This window comes from Stenella coeruleoalba (assembly GCF_951394435.1).
Source record: "Stenella coeruleoalba genome assembly, chromosome: 5".
Classification (NCBI taxonomy): domain Eukaryota; kingdom Metazoa; phylum Chordata; class Mammalia; order Artiodactyla; family Delphinidae; genus Stenella; species Stenella coeruleoalba.
In genome coordinates this window covers 144502749-144528025 of record NC_137150.1, presented here as the reverse complement: position 1 = coordinate 144528025, position 25277 = coordinate 144502749, and the positions used below count along the sequence as shown (strand labels likewise).

The 25277-nt window shown below is 41.6% G+C and overlaps 1 protein-coding gene across 1 annotated transcript in view; it reads right to left on the bottom strand.

Moving 5' to 3' along the window:
- Positions 1–249: 249 nt before the first annotated feature.
- The window catches only part of PRMT2 (protein arginine methyltransferase 2), a 43374-nt gene continuing 18346 nt past the window's right edge, over positions 250–25277 (bottom strand). The window contains exons 7-11 of the mRNA XM_079921379.1: positions 5594–5769; positions 4213–4342; positions 3258–3394; positions 1728–1899; positions 250–1181 (exon numbers count right to left, since the gene is read on the bottom strand). Coding sequence (XP_079777505.1) covers positions 1149–1181; positions 1728–1899; positions 3258–3394; positions 4213–4342; positions 5594–5769 — 648 coding nt within the window. The 3' untranslated portion in view covers positions 250–1148. The remainder of the gene's footprint in view (positions 1182–1727; positions 1900–3257; positions 3395–4212; positions 4343–5593; positions 5770–25277) is intronic.

Below are 25277 nucleotides of genomic sequence, written 5' to 3'. Positions count from 1 at the left end.
CTCACATGGAGGAAGGGGACCAGGGTGCTCTCTGGGGCCTCTTTTATAAGGACACTAATCCCATCCTTGGGGCTCCACCTTCATGACCTCATTACCTCCCAAAGGCCCCATCTCCTAACACCACCATATTAGGGATTAGTTTTCAACACATAAATTTTGAGAGGTCACAAACCTTCAGTCTACAGCAAATTCAGTGTACAAGCCCATTCACACAATGTTTGAAACCAGGCTCAAGTCTTCTCTGGTCATAGAAGCCAGGTATCAGCCTTGGGGGTGGTTCTGAGTGGGAGGGGCACTTGGGGCCTCCAGCGTGTTGGAGGGTCTGGGCCTGAACACTGGTTACACGTGTGCCCACTTTGTGAAACTCCATCCATCTGTATACTCATGACTTACGCGGTTTGGTGTATATAATTTATATTTCAATAAAAAGTTAACTAAAAATCAAAACCACACACACCAAAAAATGCAGACATGTACCTACTGGCATGAAAGTTTCTTCATAATATTAGATGAGAAAGGTTACAGAGCAATGCACACAGTATGATCCGTGCTTTTGCAAAATAATGTATGTGCACAGAACCAGGATATACACCAACATTCATTTATTAAAAAATATTTATTGAGCATGTACTATGTGCCGACACATAATTTATCTGGAAGACGTCTCTACAAGTGGACTACCCCATGCAGAGCCCCATCGCATGCATCGCACCTCAGGCTCCCACGAGGCTCTGTGTGACCCCACATCCCGCGAGCTGAGTGGGTGAGCCGAGGGCGGGAAGGACACACACACACGACGCACGAACAGCCACCTTCACAGGAGCACAGGGTTGACGAGAGTGTCCTACGAGCTTAGAACTAGACCTGGCTGAGGGACACTGGGCCATCAACTACCCACCGGTGGACACCTGGAAACACAGCCCAGTTCTAAGGATAGGCAGGACAGTGACAATGGCGAGTGTGGACCCCGAGGAGCATGGGCGCGTCTGGGGAGGGCCCGCGGCCCCGCGCCCTCGGGTAAGGGTGTTACCACCCCATCCTGGTGCAAGTCCGCAACTTCCACAGGACACGCGTTCCCATCCAGGGCTGACGCCACTGAGTCGCGTCTGTCCCTCCACAATGCTGCATCCCGCACAGAGCTGCACCTGTCATCTCCAGATGGGAAAGACTTTCTCTCCAACCTGAGAAAGACAAAAAGGAAACAAACCAATCAGATGATAAATCATTTCAGTTTGATTAACACACAGTATTTCCTAATAATAATTTAACAGTGGGCAAGAGTCTGGTATTCAGGTGCAGACTTTCAACAACAAACATTTAAACTTTTTTAACGTAAATCAGCATAAAGCAAAGCGCAAAACAGGTACTACAAAATAAAGGGAAACCATTTGATTATTTTCTTCCCTCTCCTGCATTAACCCTAAGTCTGAAGAGGAGGATTTCCCGTGGGCTCTGTGAGCCGTGAGCCCTAAGGCCCCGCCTGGCCACATGCTCACTTCAGCCCTCTAACTGCTGCCACGGCCAGAACACGACTCCACCGCACGTCCACATTGCCCACGGCAAGGCATGCGGGGGGAGCGAGGCTGCACCATGGCCCGGCCCTCGGCCCCAGCTCTGGCCACGGGGTCCGCCGGGTGGGATTAGGCATCTGCCACTGCAACCGCCACAGACCCACCAGCTGCCCGGACTGGCACCATAGCCCGTGACTCCACAGCTAAATATCTTACTTTCTGTGACCCGGGGTCTTGTCTAGAAGTGACGGACCAGCTCAGAGTGACAGACATGTGCCGTCTCCACACGGGGTTTCTCTGCAACACCACTGAGCCTGTGACCACGTCTCCCGCGAGGACGGACACGGGCTCGTCCATCATGAACAGCACCTGCTTCCAGTGGGTGGTGCTGCAAGACAGGGGCGTGGTGTCACCCCTCAGGGAGCCCATCGGGACTGCCATGCCCCCACCCTGTGATCAGACGGCTTCATGGGACCCGCGTGGACCCACAACCCGGGGGGCCTCCTGGACGCTGCACGGACTCCCTGGTGCCAAGGAGGCCAGGCCTCAGGGGCACGTGGCCAGACCCAGGTCCCCAGGGGCCGCCTGTCCCCAGCCCCTCGTGGGGTCAACCCAGCCTCCACGAGCTGGCACGGCAGTGCCCACCCAAAGCCACCTTCTCTGAACTGCTGACGCCCACGGTTCTAGTTTCTGCAGTTAAAGTGAGATACACGCTGCTGAAATCGTGTCCAAAAAAAGTCATAATTCCTGTGAAGGTTCAGCTGAGTGTGAGCAAACAAGTGCAGCATTGGGGGGAGCAGTGACACCCCGGATTCTGTAAGTCCTGTGACTCTCACACCCAAGCGCCTGAAAGGACCCAGGTCACACCCCACAGTGAGGTTCTGCTGTGTCTCCCCTTCGTGTCACATCCTCCCTGACGCTGGGCCACCCCCTCAGCCACCATGATGGGGGTCTCCCTCCCTGGCCCACGCCCTGCCCCCCATCCCGTCCCCATGCCACCTGTGTATGGATGACCCCACGCAGACGCTCAGGTGGGAAACGCCGGGCACACACAGTTCGTGGGGGCCCCTGAGGCCCCTCTCCTGCGGGCCCTGGAAGGAGGCTCTGGCCAGGCAGCTCGCTCTCCTGCTCGACTTCCACAAAGGACGCTGAGGACCCCTGGGCCCCAAGACCGCGGGGTGTCTGACTCAGGCGTCTGCGCCCCTCCCTGGGCCTTGCTCACTTCTGCCGATCACACGGTGCAGGGGAGCATTGGGGCCGTCCCTGAAAGGGACAGCGGAAGTCCCCGAATGAAGGTGGCGCCCCCCCGAGGGGCCACTGTGTCCGGCAGCACGACAGACAAGGTGCGCTTCCCCACGCACAGGAGCAAGCGTGCAGCCTCGAAACCTTACTGCTCAGAAGATGCATCTCGGGAAACATCTGCCTTCCCCAGAAGTCGGAGTAAAAGCCCCTGGAACCCTGTGGGCTGTTTCTGTGTCAGATGGTGAAGAGCTGCAGCAGCGTTTGGGGCCACGGAGAGAAGGTGGAGCCTGACCATCCAGGGTGTCGGGGACCCCTGACCCCGGCCCCGAGGAAGCCCGATGCCAGGGGGGGCAACCCGGACTCACCGCCAGCCCTCCCGCCCCTGGGCCAGGGCTCAACCGCGTCTGGAGAGATTTGGGCCCACTCCCGATATTACTAGATCTTGAAACTCGTGGCTCTGCCAGGCTTTGTGTGCTGCCCCAGGAGAAGGAGGGGCACACTCACGGGTGCAGCGGGCCCGTGCTCAGCACCAGCTGTGGCTCATCCTCCTCTAGGTTCTGGAACCGGACACTGAACCAGGCTGTGAATCCGTGGAGGGTGCCTGCCTTCTTGATGTCAAAGTGCAGCTCACCTTTCATCATCTGTGTTCAAGCAAATGAGTCAGAAAAGGGCGCTGGGGACCGGGAAGCAGCTCCCACCTCCATGGGGCTCCGTCCCGGATCCCACAGCACTGCCCCAGGAAGCCACGCCGTCTATTGCAGTAGTTATGCCACAAATCTGTAACTTGCTAGTTTAGCTGAACACATCAAAAACCATATCTCCTCCTAGGGAAAGTAAATGTTAAAACCTGCATCCTGAACTCAAAGGCTGCAGATAATCAGAAAAGGTTTTGAGCAATTTGGGTCTCATCTGCCTAATTTTCTGTCCCCAAATTCAGGTGGAATACTTCCTTTTCTCAATTCTTTGTACAAATATAAAGCTCCAGACTGAGTCTCTACAATCCCCAAACTAACTAAAGCCTCAAAAGTTCAGTTTGCACGTGGTTTTGCCCATCTAAGCTCCAGAAGGGGCTTCCTCCACCTCAGAGCAGCCCTTATAATGGGGTCGTCCAGAGCCCACACACGCCACCTCGTGGCCACAGAGGGTAAGTAAAAGAATTTTAAGAATTTTCTCATCAATGGGAGTTAAAAAAACTTAGAAAAAAAATTTAATTCAAATTCCATGATGAAACATATAATTTATTTGAATCTGAAGATGCTGAGAATATTACACATAAAAGTAACTGAAGTTACTAAAAGTAAAAGTAACTGAAGACGTTAAAGAGGTTAACTATAAAGAAAATAACCTAAAAATACAAAAAACAAAATCAGAATAGGAAAAAAAAAAGACTGTGGGAAAATCAATAGCAACAAGTTTAACTTGTTTATTTGAACAGGAAGGAAGGGTCACCTCTTCTCACCTCGAGGTCGGCGATCTGCACGGTTCTCATGTCCAGCTGTAATATGGTGCATGGCTCAGAGAGACAGTCTTCTGGTTTCAAAATGTGGTTATACTTGGGCTTCGAAAAAAACTCCTTAATTGCTAAAGATCTGGGGAAAAGTCAAAGTAATTTTGCTCAATATCATTTACCCACCTCTCAGGCTATCACGCCTCCTCTGCGTCAGCAGGAATTCTAACTCACCGGGCGAGAGGCGGGGCTGAGACGGCTAGCCCTCCGGGGACCCTCAGTGTCCTACTCACGGGGTCTCAGCACACACCCAGAGAACACGGAATCCACGGGAAATTAAATGTTAACGAATGGTGTGAGAGGAGAACAGACATCTCCTCCAAGGGGCCAACCAGTGTCCCGGATAACGTGCGGCCTCAGCACGTTATCCCCCCACCCTCCAGTTCACGGTGCGCCTTTTCCGGACACCACAGACCGTGTTCAGACCTTCCTCCATCTTTCCTTGTCGCTTTCATTACGGAGCGTTAATTCGGGCAGCATGAGAAACCACACCCCACCCCCACCCCCTGCTCTTTTCAAACCTTCCCAGCCCTTCCCACACATTAGTCCTACATGAACCACGGAACGATTCTGTTGGAGACCCTTCCTCTCCATCCCCTTTGGGATTTGGGTTGAGAGTACATTGACTACGGAAGATTCCATACCTTTATGTTGATACATTTTCTTTTTTTGAGTTTTTTAACAAAAAACAAAAAGGCCCAGAGGCCCCCATCTTGCTGCCAACTCCCCAGCTGGACACTTAGCAGGTGTCCAGGCTCATTGAACAGAAGCTTCTTTCTGCCTCTGACAAAGGGGCCCTTCCCTAATTCCAGGGCTGCTGCTGGGTCTCTCCTGCCCACGTCCCACGGCACCTCGGAGGGGACGCAGCCGACACGTGTCACTATCCTTCTCAGAGGAGGCGATGTGACAACCATGAAGGCCTTGAGAGAAGACTGTTTTATGTTAAAACCTGAAGCTCTACCACAAGCCTGACGTATGTTACACACGAGGAAATGAACTTTTGTGGAGCACCGCTTTCTTTGCCAAATGCCAGCGATGCCTTCACTAACACATTTTCTGACTCCTGTTAAAAAGTTACGGCTCTTAGTGGGAACATCCATTTGTTTTAACAGCCCACGCATTTATAAACATGACTTTATTTTTCCCATTATATTTGGGGTCTTATAAATGGGACACTTCAATTTCCCATCACATTTGTTGGTTTAAAGACCTGTAAGGCAACGTGCAAACTTCTTAGTCACGTGAGCAAACTGAGCTCAGCACGGTGAAAGCTCTGAGACCTGCAGCCCGCCCCGCATGCTCCCGCAGCCCGGGAGCGCCCGGTGACACTCACTTGAGGGCACTGAGGTCGAACTCGTAGGCGTTGTCCCAGAAGAGCACCTTGCTGCGGTAGTCCCTGTCGGCGCTGCAGGGCACCAGGTGCAGCGCGGCCGTGGTCGGCCAGATGACCCCGTCCTCCTTCAGCCACGCGTCCCGGGCATAGAGGATGGACTCGATCATGAACTCAAACTGCAGGGAGGGAGACGCACAGGAGACACCGTGTCTGTGCAGCCCCCTCGCTGCTCAGATTCTGGGGTCTTCACGTCTGTCACCTCCAGAGGCACAGAACGGGCTGAGCTGCCCAGCCCAGGGGAGGGCTTCTCTTGCGCCCACACGGCAGTGGTCACCGAGTCCAGTCACAGCCTGGGTTTAAGCCCCATCGAGCCGCGTGGAGCTCGGAACTGGGCGTGGCTAATGGGCGGGAAATCAGCCTCTCGCCCACCCCACTCACTCAGCAGTCAGCTGTCCCCACGTTCCTAAAGCCCTCAAGTGTTTCAGGGTGTTAACTCTCCAACAATATCAACCTGGTCTGGGGTATCCTCAGGATTCTCACCACCCTTTAAGTTGGCTGAAGTCACTTCTTAAAAACGTGGAACACCGGGGGCGGAGTCAAGATGGCGTACTAGGAGGACTCGGAATTTGCGTCTCCACACAACTAGGGCACCTACCAGGCACCGGTGGGGACCCATGGACACCTAAGGGGACGGGAGGAACCCTCAACGACCAGCAGGAAGTGGGGGGAGTGAGGGGGAAGGAGAAGCAGAGGTGGGACAGGATTGGCTCCCCTAAGGGGCGCCTGGGGGAGGGGAAGGGATCCCACACCCGAAAGGGGAAATTGGGGGACCGTTGGGAGGGCAAAGGATCAAAAGGGAGCGTGGCCAGGTCTCCCCTGCCCACTCGGGCCCCCAGAAGCCCAGCCTGATCCTCTGCCCTCCCAGCCTCCCTCCTGCTGTGCAGAGCCCAAGCCACACCCCTACATTCGAAGACCCCCTCTGAGACCTGCCCCAATGCGCTGGGTCTAAACCCCACCCACACACCCCCACTCAGGGCCCTACCTCCAAACTCCTTAGCTCCACACTCCAGACGCCCTCCATTCCACGTGCTGCCTCTCCCCTTCCACCCTAAGCAGAGGCCCCACCCCACGCTCAAATGTCACCCCCCACCCACCTAGGTCCCGCCCCACCCTAAACCCCGCCCCTGCCTATTCCACCTTCACCAGAACTCCGCCCTCATAGCCAAGGCTTTTTTTTTTTTTTTTTTTTCTTTTTCTTTTGTCCTCTTTTAGATTGGGGTTCCATTTTACCTTGTTGATTCACTGTCATTGATTCTTTTAGATTTTTGTTTTTCCTAATAAACCTTTTATTTTTCTAATTTTATTTTATTCTTTATACTTCGTTAGTGATCTCTCCTCCTGGCTTGTTGCTCCCCCCCCCCTTTTTTTTTCTTTTTTCTGCTGTGGTTTTATTTTACCTTGTTGCAGTTGTTTCAATTATAGTTTTATTTTTCCTAATATATTTTTTATCTTTCTAATTTTATTTTGTTTTTCATTCTTTGATATTGTACTGCTCCTTTTTTTCTTTATTTCTTCTTTTTTTTTTTTTTTTTTTTTTAATGTGCCATGAAGCTTGCAGGATCCTGGTTCCCAGGCTGGAGGTCAGGCCCGAGCTCCCGTGGTGGGAGCTTGGAGTCCAAACCACTGGACTAACAGAGAACCTCAGACCCCAGGGAATATCAATTGGAGCCAGGCCTCCAGGAGGTCTTCGTCTCAGCACCAAGACCCAGCTCTATCCAACTGCCTGCCAACTCCACTGCTGGACATCTCAGGCCAAACAACCAGTAAGACAGGAATACAGCACCACCCATCAAAAAATATATATATAACGACAAAAAAATATGTTACAGACAAAGGAGCAAGGTAAAAACCTACAAGACCAAATAAATGAAGACGAAATACGCAACCTACCGGACAAAGAATTCAGAGTAATGATAGTAAAGATGATCCAAAATCTCAGAAACAGAATGGAGAAAATACAAGAAACATTTAACAAGGATCTAGAAGAATTAAAGAGCAAACAAACAGTGATGAATAACACAACTACTCAAATTAAAAATACCCTAGAAGGAATTAATAACAGAATAACTGAGGCAGAAGAACGGATAAGTGACCTGGAAGATAAAAGGGTGGAAATAACCTCCAGGGAGCAGAATAAAGAAAAAAGAATGAAAAGAATTGAGGACAGTCTCAGAGACCTCTGGGACAACATTAAATGCACCAACATTTGAATTATAGGGGTCCCAGAAGAAGAAGAGAAAAAGAAAGGGTCTGAGAAAATATTTGAAGAGATTATAGTCAAAAACTTCGCTAACATGGGAAAGGAAATAGTCAATCAAGTCCAGGAAGTGCAGAGAGTACCATACAGGATAAACCCAAAGAGACACATGCCGAGACACAAACTAATCAAACTATCAAAAATTAAATACAAAGAAAAAAATACTAAAAGCAGCAAGGGAACAGCAACAAAGAACATACAAGGGAATCCCCATAAGGTTAACAGATGATTTTTCAGCAGAAACTCTGCAAGCCAGAAGGGAGTGGCAGGACATACTTAAAGTGATGAAAGGGAAAAACCTACAACCAAGGTTACTCTACCCAGCAAGGATCTCATTCAGATTCAATGGAGAAATTAAAACCTTTACAGATAAGCAAAAGTTAAGAGAATTCAGCACCACCAAACCAGCTTTACAACAAATGCTAAAGGAACTACTCCAGACAGGAGACACAAGAGGAGGAAAAAACCTACAAAAACAAACCCAAAACAATTAAGAAAATGGTAATAGGAACATACATATCGATAATTACCTTACACGTGAATGGATTAAATGCTCCAATCAAAAGACATAGACTGGCTGAATGGATACAAAACAAGACCCATAGGTATGCTGTCTACAGAGACCCACTTCAGACCTAGAGACACATACAGACTGAAAGTAAGGGGATGGAAAAAGATACTCCATGCAAATGGAAGCCAAAAGAAAGCTGGAGTAGCAATTCTCATATCAGACAAAATAGACTTTAAAATAAGGACTATTAAAAGAGACAAAGAAGGACACTACATAATGATCAAGGGATCGATCCAAGAAGAAGATATAACAATTGTAAATATTTATGCACCCAACATAGGAGCACCTCAATACATAAGGCAAATACTAACAGCCATAAAAGGGGAAATCGACAGTAACACATTCATAGTAGGGGACTTTAACACCCCACTTTCACCAATGGACAGATCATCCAAAATGAAAATAAATAAGGAAACACAAGCTTTAAATGATACATTAAACAAGATGGACTTAATTGATATTTATAGGACATTCCATCCAAAAACAACAGAATACACATTTTTCTCAAGTGCTCATGGAACATTCTCCAGGATAGATCATATCTTAGGTCACAAATCAAGCCTTGGTAAATTTAAGAAAATTGAAATTGTATCAAGTATCTTTTCTGACCACAACGCCATGAGACTAGATATCAATTACAGGAAAAGATCTGTAAAAAATACAAACACATGGAGGCTAAACAATACACTACTTAATAATGAAGAGATAACTGAAGAAATCAAAGAGGAAATCAAAAAATACCTAGAAACAAATGACAATGGAGACACAACGACCCAAAACCTGTGGGATGCAGCAAAAGCAGTTCTAAGGGGGAAGTTTATAGCAATACAAGCCCACCTTAAGAAGCAGGAAACATCTCGAATAAACAACCTAACCTTGCACCTCAAGCAATTAGAGAAAGAAGAACAAAAAAACCCCAAAGCTAGCAGAAGGAAAGAAATCATAAAAATCAGATCAGAAATAAATGAAAAAGAAATGAAGGAAACAATAGCAAAGATCAATAAAACTAAAAGCTGGTTCTTTGAGAAGATAAACAAAATAGATAAACCACTAGCCAGACTCATCAAGAAAAAAAGGGAGAAGACTCAAATCAATAGAATTAGAAATGAAAAAGGAGAGGTAACAACTGACACTGCAGAGATAAAAGAGATCATGAGAGATTACTACAAGCAACTCTATGCCAATAAAATGGACAATCTGGAAGAAATGGACAAATTCTTAGAAATGCACAACCTGCCAAGACTGAATCAGGAAGAAATAGAAAATATGAACAGACCAATCACAAGCACTGAAATTGAAACTGTGATTAAAAATCTTCCAACAAACAAAAGCCCAGGACCAGATGGCTTCACAGGCGAATTCTATCAAACATTTAGAGAAGAGCTAACATCTATCCTTCTCAAACTCTTCCAAAATATAGCAGAGGGAGGACCACTCCCTAACTCCTTCTACGAGGCCACCATCACCTTGATACCAAAACCAGACAAGGATGTCACAAAGAAAGAAAACTACAGGCCAATATCACTGATGAACATAGATGCAAAAATCCTCAACAAAATACTAGCAAACAGAATCCAACAGCACATTAAAAGGATCATACACCATGATCAAGTGGGGTTTATTCCAGGAATGCAAGGATTCTTCAATATACACAAATCTATCAATGTGATAAACCATATTAACAAATTGAAGGAGAAAAACCATATGATCATCTCAATAGATGCAGAGAAAGCTTTTGACAAAATTCAACACCCATTTATGATAAAAACCCTGCAGAAAGTAGGCATAGAGGGAACTTTCCTCAACATAATAAAGGCCATATATGACAAGCCCACAGCAAACATCATCCTCAATGGTGAAAAACTGAAAGCATTTCCACTAAGATCAGGAACAAGACAAGGTTGCCCACTCTCACCACTATTATTCAACATTGTTTTGGAAGTTTTAGCCACAGCAATCAGAGAAGAAAAGGAAATAAAAGGAATCCAAATTGGAAAAGAAGAAGTAAAGCTGTCACTGTTTGCAGATGACATGATCCTATACATAGAGAACCCTAAAGATGCTACCAGAAAACTACTAGAGCTAATCAATGAATTTGGTAAAGTGGCAGGATACAAAATTAATGCACAGAAATCTCTGGCATTCCTATATACTAATGATGAAAAATCTGAAAGTGAAATCAAGAAAACACTCCCATTTACCATTGCAACAAAAAGAATAAAATATCTAGGAATAAACCTACCTAAGGAGACAAAAGACCTGTATGCAGAAAACTATAAGACACTGATGAAAGAAATTAAAGATGATATAAATAGATGGAGAGATATACCATGATCTTGGATTGGAAGAATCAACATTGTGAAAATGACTCTACTACCCAAAGCAATCTATAGATTCAATGCAATCCCTATCAAACTACCACTGGCATTTTTCACAGAACTAGAACAAAAAATTTCACAATTTGTATGGAAACACAAAAGACCCCGAATAGCCAAAGCAATCTTGAGAACGAAAGAAGGAACTGGAGGAATCAGGCTCCCTGACTTCAGACTATACTACAAAGCTACAGTCATCAAGACGGTATGGTACTGGCACAAAAACAGAAAGATAGATCAATGGAACAGGATAGAAAGCCCAGAGATAAACCCATGCACATATGGACACCTTATCTTTGATAAAGGTGGCAGTAATGTACAATGGAGAAAGGACAGCCTCTTCAATAAGTGGTGCTGGGAAAACTGGACAGGTACATGTAAAAGTATGAGATTAGATCACTCCCTAACACCATACACAAAAATAAGCTCAAAATGGATTAAAGACCTAAATGTAAGGCCAGAAACTATCAAACTCTTAGAGGAAAACATAGGCAGAACACTCTATGACATAAATCAAAGCAAGATCCTTTCTGACCCACCTCCTAGAGTAATGGAAATAAAAACAAAAATAAACAAATGGGACCTAATGAAACTTCAAAGCTTTTGCACAGCAAAGGAAACCATAAACAAGACCAAAAGACAACCCTCAGAATGGGAGAAAATATTTGCAAATGAAGCAACCGACAAAGGATTAATCTCCAAAATTTACAAGCAGCTCATGCAGCTCAATAACAAGAAAACAAACAACCCAATCCAAAAATGGGCAGAAGACCTAAATAGACATTTCTCCAAAGAAGATATACAGACTGCCAACAAACACATGAAAGAATGCTCAACATCATTAATCATTACAGAAATGCAAATCAAAACTACAATGAGATATCATCTCACACCAGTCAGAATGGCCATCATCAAAAAATCTAGAAACAATAAATGCTGGAGAGGGTGTGGAGAAAAGGGAACACTCTTGCACTGCTGGTGGGAATGTGAATTGGTTCAGCCACTATGGAGAACAGTATGGAGGTTCCTTAAAAAACTACAAATAGAACTACCATATGACCCAGCAATCCCACTACTGGGCATATACCCTGAGAAAACCAAAATTCAAAAAGAGTCATGTACCAAAATGTTCATTGCAGCTCTATTTACAATAGCCCGGAGATGGAAACAACCTAAGTGCCCGTCATCGGATGAATGGATAAAGAAGATGTGGCACATATATACAATGGAATATTACTCAGCCATAAAAAGAAACGAAATTGAGCTATTTGTAATGAGGTGGATAGACCTAGAGTCTGTCATACAGAGTGAAGTAAGTCAGAAAGAAAAAGACAAATACCGTATGCTAACACATATATATGGAATTTAAGAAAAAAATGTCATGAAGAACCTAGGGGTAAAGCAGGAATAAAGACGCAGACCTCTTAGAGAACGGACTTGAGGTTATGGGGAGGGGGAAGGGTGAGCTGTGACAGGGCAAGAGAGAGTCATGGGCATATACACAGTAACAAACGCAGTAAGGTAGATAGCTAGTGGGAAGCAGCCGCATGGCACAGGGATATTGGCTCGGTGCTTTGTGACAGCCTGGAGGGGTGGGATGGGGAGGGTGGGAGGGAGGGAGACGCAACAGGGAAGACATATGGGAACATATGTTTATGTATGACTGATTCACTTTGTTATAAAGCAGAAACTAACACACCATTGTAAAGCAATTATACCCCAATAAAGATGTTAAAAAAAAAAAAAAAGAAAGAAAAAAAAAAAGAATATATATATATATGTATCATTGAATCACTTTGCTGTATAACAGAAATTAGCATAACATTGTAAATCCACTATACTTCAATAAAATTTTTTAAAAAAGAAAAAAAAAAAAAAGACATAGACTGGCTGAATGGATACAAAACAAGACCCATACGTATGCTGTCTACAGAGACCCACTTCAGACCTAGGGACACATACAGACTGAAAGTCAGGTGATGGAAAAAGATACTCCATGCAAATGGAAATCAAAAGAAAGCTGGAGTAGCAATTCTCATATCAGACAAAACAGATTTTAAAATAAAGACTATTACAAGAGACAAAGAAGGACACTACATAATGATCAAGGGATCAATCCAAGAAGAAGATATAACAATTGTAAATATATATGCACCCAACACAGGAGCACCTCAATACATAAGGCAAATGCTAACACCCATAAAAGGGGAAATCGACAGTAACACAATAATACTACGGGACTTTAAAACCCCACTTTCGCCAATAGACAGATCATCCAAAATGAAAATAAATAAGGAAACACAAGCTTTAAATGACACATTAAACAAGATGGACTTAATTGATATTTATACGATATTCCATCCAAAAACAAACAGAATACTTTCTTCTCAAGTGCTCATAGAACATTCTCCAGGATACATCATATCCTGGGTCACAAATCAAGCCCTGGTAAATTTAATAAAATTGAAATTGTATCAGGTATCTTTTCTGACCACAACCTATGAGACTAGATATCAATTACAGGAAAAAAATCTGTAAAAAATACGAACACATGGAGGCTAAACAATACACTACTAAATAACCAAGAGATCACTGAAAAGATCAAAGAGGAAATAAAAAAATACCTAGAAACAAATGACAATGAAAACACAATGACCCAAAACCTATGGGATGCAGCAAAAGCAGTTCTAAGAGGGAAGTTTATAGCAATACAATCCTACCTCAAGAAACAAGAAAAATCTCAAACAACCTAACCTTACACCTAAAGCAATTAGAGAAAGAACACAAAACCCCCAAAGTTAGCAGAAGGAAAGAAATCATAAAGATCAGATCAAAAATAAATGAAAAAGAAATGAAGGAAACTATAGCAAAGATCAATAAAACTAAAAGTTGGTTCTTTGAAAAGATAAACAGAATTGATAAACCGTTAGCCAGACTCACCAAGAAAAAAAGGGAGAAGACTCAAATCAACAGAAATAGAAATGAAAAAGGAGAAGTAACAACTGACACTGCAGAAATACAAAGGATCATGAGAGATTACTACAAGCAACTCTATGCCAATAAAATGGACAACCTGGAAGAAATGGACAAATTCTTAGAAAAGCACAACCTTCCACGACTGAACCAGGAAGAAACAGAAAATATAAACAGACGAAACACAAGCACTGAAATTGAAACTGTGATTAAAAATCTTCCAACAAACAAAAGCCCAGGACCAGATGGCTTCACAGGCGAATTCTATCAAACATTTAGAGAAGAGCTAACACCCATCCTTCTCAAACTCTTCCAAAATATAGCAGAGGGAGGAACACTCCCAAACTCATTCTACGAGGCCACCATCACCCTGATACCAAAACCAAACAACGATATCACAAAAAAGAAAACTACAGCCAATATCTCTGATGAACACAGATGCAAAAATCCTCAACAAAATACTAGCAAACAGAATCCAACAGCACAATTAAAAGGATCATACACCATGATCAAGTGGGGTTTATCCCAGGAATGCAAGGATTCTTCAATATATGCAAATCAATCAATGTGATAAACAATATTAGCAAATTGAAGGATAAAAACCATATGATAATCTCAATAGATGCAGAAAAAGCTTCTGACAAAATTCAACACCCATTTATGATAAAAACTCTCCAGAAAGTAGGCATACAAGGAACCTACCTTAACATAATAAAGGCCATATATGACAAACCCATAGTCAACATCATTCTCAATGGTGAAAAACTCAAACCATTTCCTCTAAGATCAGGAACAAGACAAGGTTGCCCACTCTCACCACTATTATTCAACATAGTTTTGGAAGTTTTAACCACAGCAATCAGAGAAGAAAAATAAATAAAAGGAATCCAAAGCAGAAAAGAAGAACTGTCACTGTTTGCAGATGACATGATACTATACATAGAGAATCCTAAAGATGCTACCAGAAAACTACTAGAGCTAATTAATGAATTTCGTAGAGTAGCAGGATACAAAATTAATGCACAGAAATCTCCTGCATTCCTATACACTAATGATGAAAAATCTGAAAGAGAAATTAAAGAAACACTTCGATTTACTACTGCAACATAAAAATTAAAGTACCTAGGAATAAACCTACCTAAGGAGACAAACGACCTGTATGCAGAAAACTATAAGACACTGATGAAAGAAATTAAAGATGATACAAACAGATGGAGAGATATACCATGTTCTTGGATTGGAAGAATCAACATTGTGAAAATGACTGTACCACCCAAAGCAATCTACAGATTCAATGCAATCCCTATCAAACTACCAATGGCATTTTTCACAGAACTAGAACAAAAAATTGCACAATTTGTATGGAAACACAAAAGACTCCAAATAGCCAAAACAATCTTCAGAAAGAAAAACAGAGCTGGAGGAATGAGGCTCCCAGACTTCAGACTAAACTACAAAGCTACAGTAATCAAGACAGTATGGTACTGGCATAAAAACAGAAATATAGATCAATGGAACAGGATATAGAAAGCCCAAAGATAAAGCCGCACACATGTCACCTTATCTTTGATAAAGGAGGCAAGATTATACAATGGAGAAAAGACAGCCTCTTCAAAAGTGGTGCTGGGAAAACTGGACAGCTACATGGAAAAGGATGAAATTAGAACACTTCCTAACACCACACCCAGAAATAAACTCAAAATGGATTAAAGACCTAAATGCAAAGCTAGACAGTATAAAACTCTTAGAGGAAAACATAGGCAGAACACTCTGTGACATAAATCAGAGCAAGATCCTTTTTGACCCACCTCCTAGAGAAATGGAAATGAAAACAAAAATAAACAAATGGGACCTAATGAAACTTCAAAGCTTTTGCACAGCAAAGGAAACCATAAATAAGACCAAAAGACAACCCTCAGAATGGGAGAAAATATTTGCAAATGAAGCAACTGACAAAGGATTAATCTCTAAAATATACAAGCAGCTCATGCAGCTCAATATCAAAAAAACAAACAACCCAATCCAAAAATGGGCAGAACTAAATAGACATTTATCCAAAGAAGATATACAGACTGCCAACAAACACATGAAAAGATGCTCAACATCACTAATCATTAGAGAAATGCAAATCAAAACTACAATGAGGTATCACCTCACACCAGTCGTCAAAAAATCTACAAAAAATAAATGCTTGAGAGGGTGTGGAGAAAAGGGAACCCTCTTGAACTGTTGGTGGGAATGTAAATTGATACAGCCACTATGGAGAACAGTATGGAGGTTCCTTAAAAGACTAAAAATAGAACTACCATATGACCCAACAATCCCACTACTGGGCATATACCCTGAGAAAACCATAATTCAAAGAGTCATGTACCACAATGTTCACTGCAGCACTATTTACAATAGCCAGGACATGGAAGCAACCTAAGTGTCCATCAACAGATGAATGGAGAAAGAAGATGTGGCACATATATACAATGGAATATTACTCAGCCATAAAAAGAAACGAAACTGAGTTATTTGTAGTGAGGTGGATGCACCTAGAGTCTGCCATACAGAATGAAGTCAGTCAGAAAGAGAAAAACAAATACCGTATCCTAACACATATGTATGGAATCTAAAAAAAGAAAAAAAAGGTTCTGATGAACCTAGGAGCAGGACAGGAATAAAGACACAGAGATAGGGTATGGACTTGAGGACACGGGGAGGGGGAAGGGTAAGCTGGGACAAAGTGAGAGAGTGGCATGGACATATATACGCTACCAAACGTAAAATAGATAGCTAGTGGGAAGCAGCTGCATGACACAGGGAGATCAGCTCGGTGCTTTGTGACCACCTAGAGGGGTGGGATAGGGAGGGTGGGAGGGAGATGCAAGAGGGAGGGGATGTGGGGATATACGTACACATATAGCTGATTCACTTTGTTACACAGCAGCATCCAACACACCATTCTAAAGCAATTATAGTCCAATAAAGATGTTAAAAAAAAAAAGTAACTGTTCCTAGATTATATTTGACTATGTCAATTTCCTGGCCTAATTTTGAATAAAATGTTGATGTTTATTTAACAAAGAAAAAAAAAAGTGGAACATCAAAGCAGGAGTGCCACAGAGGTCACGTTGCACCGAAGTCAAGAGCGGCCCAGCGCCCCTAGGTGCCCCTCGGGAGTGTTGAATTTTGAGAATTCTTTGTATATTCAGGATACACACTGGATATGTGATTTGCAAATATTTTCTCCTAACCTTAGCCTGTCTTTTCATTCTCTTAACACTCTTTTACAGGACAGACATTTTTACTTTTGACGAAGTCCAATTTATCAACTTTTTCTTTAATGGATTATGCTTTTAGAGTCACACCTAAAAACCCTTTAACTAACCCAGGAACACTTTCTCCTGTGATTTCTTCTGAGAGTTTTATAGTTTTATGTTCTAAGCAATTAGATCTGTAATCAATTTTGAGTTCATTGTTTAGTATGAGGTATGAGGCTTAAAGATGAAGTTCTTTTTTTTTTTTGCACATGGATGGCCAACTGTTCCAATATAATTAGGTGAAAAGACTATCTTTTCTCCATTAAATTAACTTTGCCCCTCTGTTAAGAATCAGTTGACCATATTTGTAGGAATACACTGTCTATTCTGTTCCATCGACTTACGTGTCTATCGTTTCACTAGTTTCACAGTCTTGACTACCAGAGCTTTATACTAAGTTTTAAAGTCAGGTACTATAAGTCTTCCAATTTTGTTCTTTTAAAAATTGTATCAGCTATTCTAGTTTGTTTACATTCCACATAAATTTTACAATGAACTTATCTACAAAAACTCCTGCTTAGATTTTTACTGGAATCGTATTAAATCTACAGATTAATCTGGGGAGAAGAGACATCCTTAGAAGGTTGTCTTCCAGCCCATGAACAATGTGTATCTACCGGCATCACGTAGTTTTCAGCATACAGATCTTGTACGTTTTGTCAGATTTCATCATTTTGGAGCTACTGTAAATAGTATTGTACAGTGTTAGTATTTATATAAAAATATGACTGGTTTTTGTATGTTGACTTTGTGATCTTCTTAAACTTGCCTACTAGTCTAGGAAAGTTTTTGGAGATTCCTTGGGATTTTCTACAAAGACAATCATGCTGTTTGAGAAAGGGATGGTTTATTTCTTTGTCTTCGTTCTGTGTGCCTTTCTCTCCGTTTTGCACTGGTTAGGTTTCCCAGTACAATATGGAGTAGAAGTGGTGGAGCGGCCCTCCCTGCATCACTCCTGCTCTTAGGGGGAAGTTGCCATTCTGTCCTAAAAGCTGAACAAACTGAAACATCAAGAACTCTTCCTAGATCCGTAAGAGAAATGAGGTCACGGAGCAAACTGCTGCCCCCAAATAGGAGAAATTGAGAGACTAATACAGACGGTCCCCTACTTATGATGGTTCAACTTTACAACGGTGCAATAGGAATTCAGTAAAAACTATGCCTCAGATTTTGAATTTTGATCTTTTCCCAGCTAGCGATACACAGTGCAACGCATGAGCCACACAAGCCACAGCCCTGTCAGCCATGATGCTAGGGTGAACGACACTTCCAGTACAGTACTGAGTCAATTACATGAGACAGTCAACGCTTTATTATCAAATGGGCTTTGGTTATGATTTTGCCCAACTGTAGGCTCATGTGAGTGCTCTGAGCACATTTAAGGCAGGCAAGGCTCAGCTGTGATGTTCAGGAACTTAGGTGTGTTATGTGCATTTTGAAGTTTTTTGTTTATAAATTTATTTATTTATTTTTGACTGTGTTGGGTCTTCGTTGCTGCACGCGGGCTTTCTCTAGTTGCAGCGAGTGGGGGCTACTCTTCGTTGCGGTGCACAGGCTTCTCATTGTGGTGGCTTCTCTTGTTGCGGAGCACAGGCTCTAGGCGTGCGGGCTTCGGTAGTTGTGGCACGTGGGCTCTAGAGCACAGGCTCAGTAGTTGTGGCTCACAGGCTTAGCTGCTCTGCGGCATGTGGGATCTTCCCGGACCAGGGCTCAAACTCGTGTCCCCTGCATTGGCAGGCGGATTCTTAACCACTGCGCCACCAGGGAAGTCCCTGCATTTTGGACTTTGATATTTTCAACTTATGATGGGTGTGTCGGGATGCAGCCCCATCATAAGTCGAGGAGGATTGTACAGAGAATCACAACTTGCCAGGGGAGGAAACATGAACTGTGGTTGACAAGTTGCTGGGGCCCACTGTGGACAAGCCTGAGAGTCAAAGCTCCAGATGGGCTCAGTCACAGGGGTCCCCACAGTAAACGTCAGAGAAAAGCCCCCTCGTGCTTCTGACAAGTTCGAAAGGAAGCATTTGAAATACACCAGAGTATTCTGTTCTTCTTAACAGGGTCTGCACTCAGGAAAACTAGTTAACAGAACCTAACCAGCTGGAGAACGAGAAATATCCAACTTGAGCCCCCTCCAGCCATCCTGTCCCACCTAAAAGAGGAAAAGAAACTGAGAAGCACCTGTGAAGTTCACAGTGCAGAGGCCCAGGCTCACTGAACACTGAGACCCCAGAAGGACTACAGAACACTCCCCGACCCACATCTCACCACCACATCACTACAGGCCTGTTTGCACTGAACCTTTATCCAGTCATCAAGCCTGGCTATCAGGAGAAAACCACAAGACATACTAACAGTATAAGACACACAGCAAGGCTTAGAACCAGACTCAGACACAGCAGGGATGCTGTAATTATCAGGCTGGGAATTTAACAGCTATGATTCATATGCTCAGGGCTCTAATGGATAAAGCAGACAGCATGCAGGAACAGATGGGCAATGTAAGCAGAGAAAGGAAAATTCTTGAAAAGAACCAAAAAAAAAAATGCTCAAGATGAAAAACAATGTAACAGAAACGAAGGATGTCTTCAATGGGCTCATTAGTTAGGACATAGCTGAGCAACAAGTCTCCAAGCTTGAGGAAATGACAACAGAAACCTCCAAAGCTGAAAAGCACAGAAAACAGGCTAAAAAATACAACAACATATTCAAGGGCTGTAGGACAACAAAAGGTATAGTAGACACAAAACGGAAGTACCAGGAGAAGAATGAGAGGTGGGATCAGAAGAAGTAGTTGAAAAACTAATGACAGAATTTCCCCAAATTAATGTCAAACACCAACCCACAGATCCAGGAGTGCAGAGCACACCAAGCAAGATAAATGTGGGGAAAAAAAAAAAAAGTAAAACTAGGCATGTCATTTTCAAACTACAGACACTCAAAAGATAAAGAAAAAATCCTGAAAGAAGCTGGGGAGAAAAGACACCTACCTACTGGGGAACAAAGATAAAATCTCATCTGAATTCTCAGAAACCATGCAAGCAAGAAGAGAGTGGAGTGAAATATTTAAAGTGTTGAGAGAAAAAACCCCACCAACCTAGAATTCTGCACCCTGTGAAATTATCCTTCAGAAGTGAAGGAGAAATAAAGACTTTCTCAGACAAACAAAATAGAGGGAACTTGTTGCCAGTAGACCTGCTTTGCAAGAAATGTTAAAAGAAGTTCTTTAGAAAGAAGGAAAATGATATACAGGCATATCTCATTTTATTGTGCTTCACAGATACCGTACTTTTTACAAATTGAAGGCTGTGGCAACCTTGCATCGAGCAACCCTATCGGCACCATTTTCCAAAAGCCTTTGCTCACTTTGTGTCTGTGTGTCACATTTTGGTAATTCTCACAACATTTCAAACTTTTTCATTATTATTGTATTTGTTATGGTAATCTGTGATTAACATCTTTGATGTTACTATTGCAAAAAGATTAGAACTCACTGAAGGCTCAGATGATGGTTAGCATTTTTTAGCAATAAAGTATATTTTAATTAAGGTATGTACATTGCTGTTTTAGACATAATGCTACTGCACACCTAACAGACTACAGCATAGTGTAACCAAAACTTTTATATGCACTGGGAAACCAAAAAATTCGTGCAACTTGCTTTATTGCGGTGGTCTGGAACTGAACCTGCAATATCTCTGAGGTCTGCCTGTAGATCAGAAACACGGATCTGCATAAAGAAAATCACTGAAACAGAAATAAATGAAGATAAAACTAAAACTTTTATTTTTCCTATTCTTAATCAATTTAACATCTTGTCCAAAATAATAGCAACACAGTATTTAACCATGTATGCTTATGTACATATGTATATCTATACTTATATATAATAAAATGAATGAAAATGATGATACAAGGGACAGGAGGGAGAAATCAGGATTACCCTGTTATCCTAAAGTGCTCACACTAACCATGAAACCTAAGAGTGTTAGATGAAAACAGACTCGGAACAGCTGTAAATACACATTGAAAACTGTATGGAAACCAATTAAAAAAGCAAAAAAGAGCAAGTATAACTGCTATGCTGAGAAAATGGAGTCATATAACATGCTCAATTAAAACCTCAAAAGACAGAACACCTAAATACTATCGAAAATATTAAGAGAGCTGAAGAGAGAAATAGACAGCAATCCAATGACTGTAGGGGACTTCAATAGCCAGTTTTCAACAATGGATAAGTCATCCAGGCAGAAAATCATGAGGCGACACTTGACTTAAACTACACATTAGACCAGATGGATTAACAGACCTGTACAACATTTCAGGCAACAGCAGCAGAGTATATACATTTTCTCAAGAACTCAAGGAACATTCTCCAGGATAGGTCATATGTTAAACCGCAAAACAAGTCTTAATAAATTTAAGAAGACTGAAATCATATCAAACATCTTTTCTCATAGCAATGGTATGAAACTAGAAATCAATTACAAGAAGAAAACTGGAAAATTCACAAATATGTGGAGATTAAACAACATGCTCTCAAACAACCAATGGGTCAAAGAAGAATTCAAAAGGGAAATCAAAAAATATCTTGAGACACACAAAAATGGAAATACAACACACCAAAACTTATGGGATGCAGCAAAAGCAGTTCTAAGAGGGAAGTTTATGGTAATACTGCCTACATTAAGAAAAAACGAATATCTCAAATAAGCAAATCTAACTTTGCACCTCAAGGAACTAGAAAAAGAAGAACAAATTAGCCCAAAGTTAGTAGAAGGAAGGAAATAAATGAGATAGATACTAACAAGACAACAGAAAAGATCAACGAGTTTCCTTTTTTAAAAGATAAACAAAATAGACAAATCTTTAGCTAGACTTACCAAGAAGAGGACTGAAATATATAAAATTTTAAATGAAAGAGGAGCTATTATAACTGATATCACACAAAGGGTCATAAGAGACAGTATGAATAATTATATGCCAACAAATTGGATAACCTAGAAGAAATTGATAAATTCCTAGAAACACAGAGCCTACCAAGAATAAATCATGAAGATACAAGAAATCTGAACAGACCAATTACTATTAGGAGATTGAATCAGTAATCAAAAACCTCCCAACAAACAAAAGTCCAGGACCAAACTGCTTCACTGACAAATTCCACCAAAAATTTAAAGAATTCATACCAAACCTTCTCAAATTCTTCCAAAAACAGAAGAGGAGGGAACTCTTCCAAATTCATTTCTCATTGTACAAGAGGCCAGCATTACCCTGATACCTAAGCCAGACAAGAACACTACAAGAAAAGAAAATCACAGGCCAATATCCCTAATGAACATAGTTGGAAAATCCTCAATACAACATTAGCAAATCAATTCAACAATACATTAGGGGGAAAGGTCGGGGGAGGGTGTGAATTGGAAGGTTGGGATTGGCATATGCTCGCTACTAAATGTAAAACAGACAATCAACAAGAACCTACTGTACAGCACAGGGAACTCTACTCAATACTCTGTAATAACCTACATGGGAAAGAATTTGAAAAAGAATAGATATATGAATATGTATAATTAAGTCACTTTGCTGTACACCTGAAACTAACACAACATTGTGAATCAACTATACTCTAATATAAAATTAAAAATTTAAAAAAATACATTAAAAGGATCACACACCATAATCAAGTGGGATTTATTCCTGGGATGCAGGGATGGTTCAACTTAGCAAATCCATAAATGTAATACGCCACATTAACAAAATGAAGGATGAAAATCATATGATCATCTCAATATACGCAGAAAAAGCATTTGATAAAATTCAACTACCTACCATTATAAAACCTCTCAAAAAACTGGGTATAGGTGGGACATACCACAACATAATAAAGGCCATATATGACAAGCCCACATCTAACATCATACTCAATGGTGAAAAGCTAAAAGTTTTTCCTCTAAGATCAGGAACAAGACAAGGATGCCCCTCTTACCACTTTTATTCAACACAGTCCTAAAAGTCCCAGCACAGCTATTTGGAAAGAAAAAGAAAGAAAAGGCATCCAAATTGGACAGGAAGAAGTAAAAATGTCTCCATTTGAAGATGACATGACACTATATATAGAAAACCCTAAAGACTCCACCAAAAAACTGTTAGAACTAATAAACAAAATTAGTAAAGTTGCAGGATACAAAATCAACAAAAATCAGTTGCATTTCTATACACCAACAATGAACTATCAGAAAGAGAAATTAAGAAAACAATCCCATTTATAATTATATCAAAAAAAAAAACCTAGGAATAAATTTAACCAAGGAGGTGAAAGATCTGTACATTGAAAACTAAAAGATACTAATGAAAGAAATTGAAGGAGACACAAACAAATGGAAAGATATCCCGTGTTCACGGATAGGAAGAATCAGTATTGTTTAAATGTTCATACCACCCGAAGAAAGCTACAGATACAATGCAATCACTATCAAAATTTCAATGGCATTTTTCACAGAAATAGAAAAAACAATCCTAAAATTTGTATGGAACCACAAAAGACCCCAAATAACCACAGCAATCTTGATAAAGAAGAACAAAGCTAGAGGCATCACACTTCCTGATTTCAAACTAGAGTAATCAAAACTGTATGGAATTGGCATAAAAACAGACACATAGATCAATGGAACAGAATGCAGAGCCTAGAAATTAACCCATACATATGAGGTCAACTAATTTTCAACAAATAAGCCAAGAACAGACAATGGGGAAAAGATAATCTCTTCAAAACAGTGCTGGGAAAACTTGATAGCCACTTGCATAAGAATGAAAGCTCCTTGAGACACTGGTCTTGCCAATAATTTTATGGATTAGACACCAAAAGCAAAGGCAACAAAAGCAAAAATAAGTAAGAAGGACTACATTGAACTAAAAAGCTTCCATCAACAAAATTGAACTAAAAAGAAACCATCAACAAAATGAAAAGATATACTATAGAACTGGATAAAATGTCTGTAAACCACCTATCTAATAAGGGATTAATATGCAAAATATATAAAGAACTCATACAACTCAATAGCAAAAATAATAACAAAAACAACCCAATTTAAACTGGGCAAAGACCCTGAATAGATATTTTTCCAAAGAAGACATATAAATGGCCAATAAGTACATGAAAAAGTGCTCAATATCACTAATCATCAGGGAAATGCAAATCAAAACCACAATGAGATATCACCTCACACCTGTTAGGATATGTATTATCAAAAAGATAAGCAGTAACAAAAGCTGGCGAGGATGTGGAGAAAAGGGAAACTCTGTACACAGTTAGTGGGACAGACACAGTGGAGCTCCTCAAAAAATTAAAGATAGAACTACCATATGATCCAGCAATTCCACATCTGGGTTTATATCTAAAGGAAATGAAACCATTGTCTCAAAGAGATACCTATACTCCCATGTTCACTGCAGCATTATCACAATAACCAAGATATGGAAAGAACCTATCCATTGACAGAGGAATAGATGAGGAAAATGTGATTTTATATATTCACACACACAATGGAGTATTATTCAGCCATGAAAAAGAAAGAAATCTTGCCATTTGCAACAACATGGATGAACCTAGAAGGCATTCTGCTAAGTGAAAGAAGCTGGACAAATACTTCATGGTATCACTCATATGTGGAATCTAAAAAAATCTGAACTCAGAGAAACAGTAGGAAAGTGGTTGCCAGGGGCTGTGGGGGTGAAGGAAATAGGGAGAGTCTGGTAATCGGGCACAAGCTTTCAGTAACGAGGTGAACAAGGTCTGAGGATCTGCTGTATACCATAGTGACCACAGTTGATAACACTGTGCTATGTAACTGAAATTTGCTAAGAGAGTAGAACTTAAGTATTCTCACTTTAAAAATAAAGGTAAATATGTGAGGTGACAGATGTATTAATTAGCTCAATGGGGGCAATTCATTGACAATGTATACAGATACCAAATCATCATTCTGTACACTTAAATACCTTACAATTTTGTCAGTTATACCTTAATAAAAGTGAAAATAGATAAAAGAAGTAAGCTTCAGGAGAGAGTAATTTAAAAACTGAGAATTTTTAAAACTTGGAAATGGGCCAGTAAGTGACTATCCCATCAATTTAT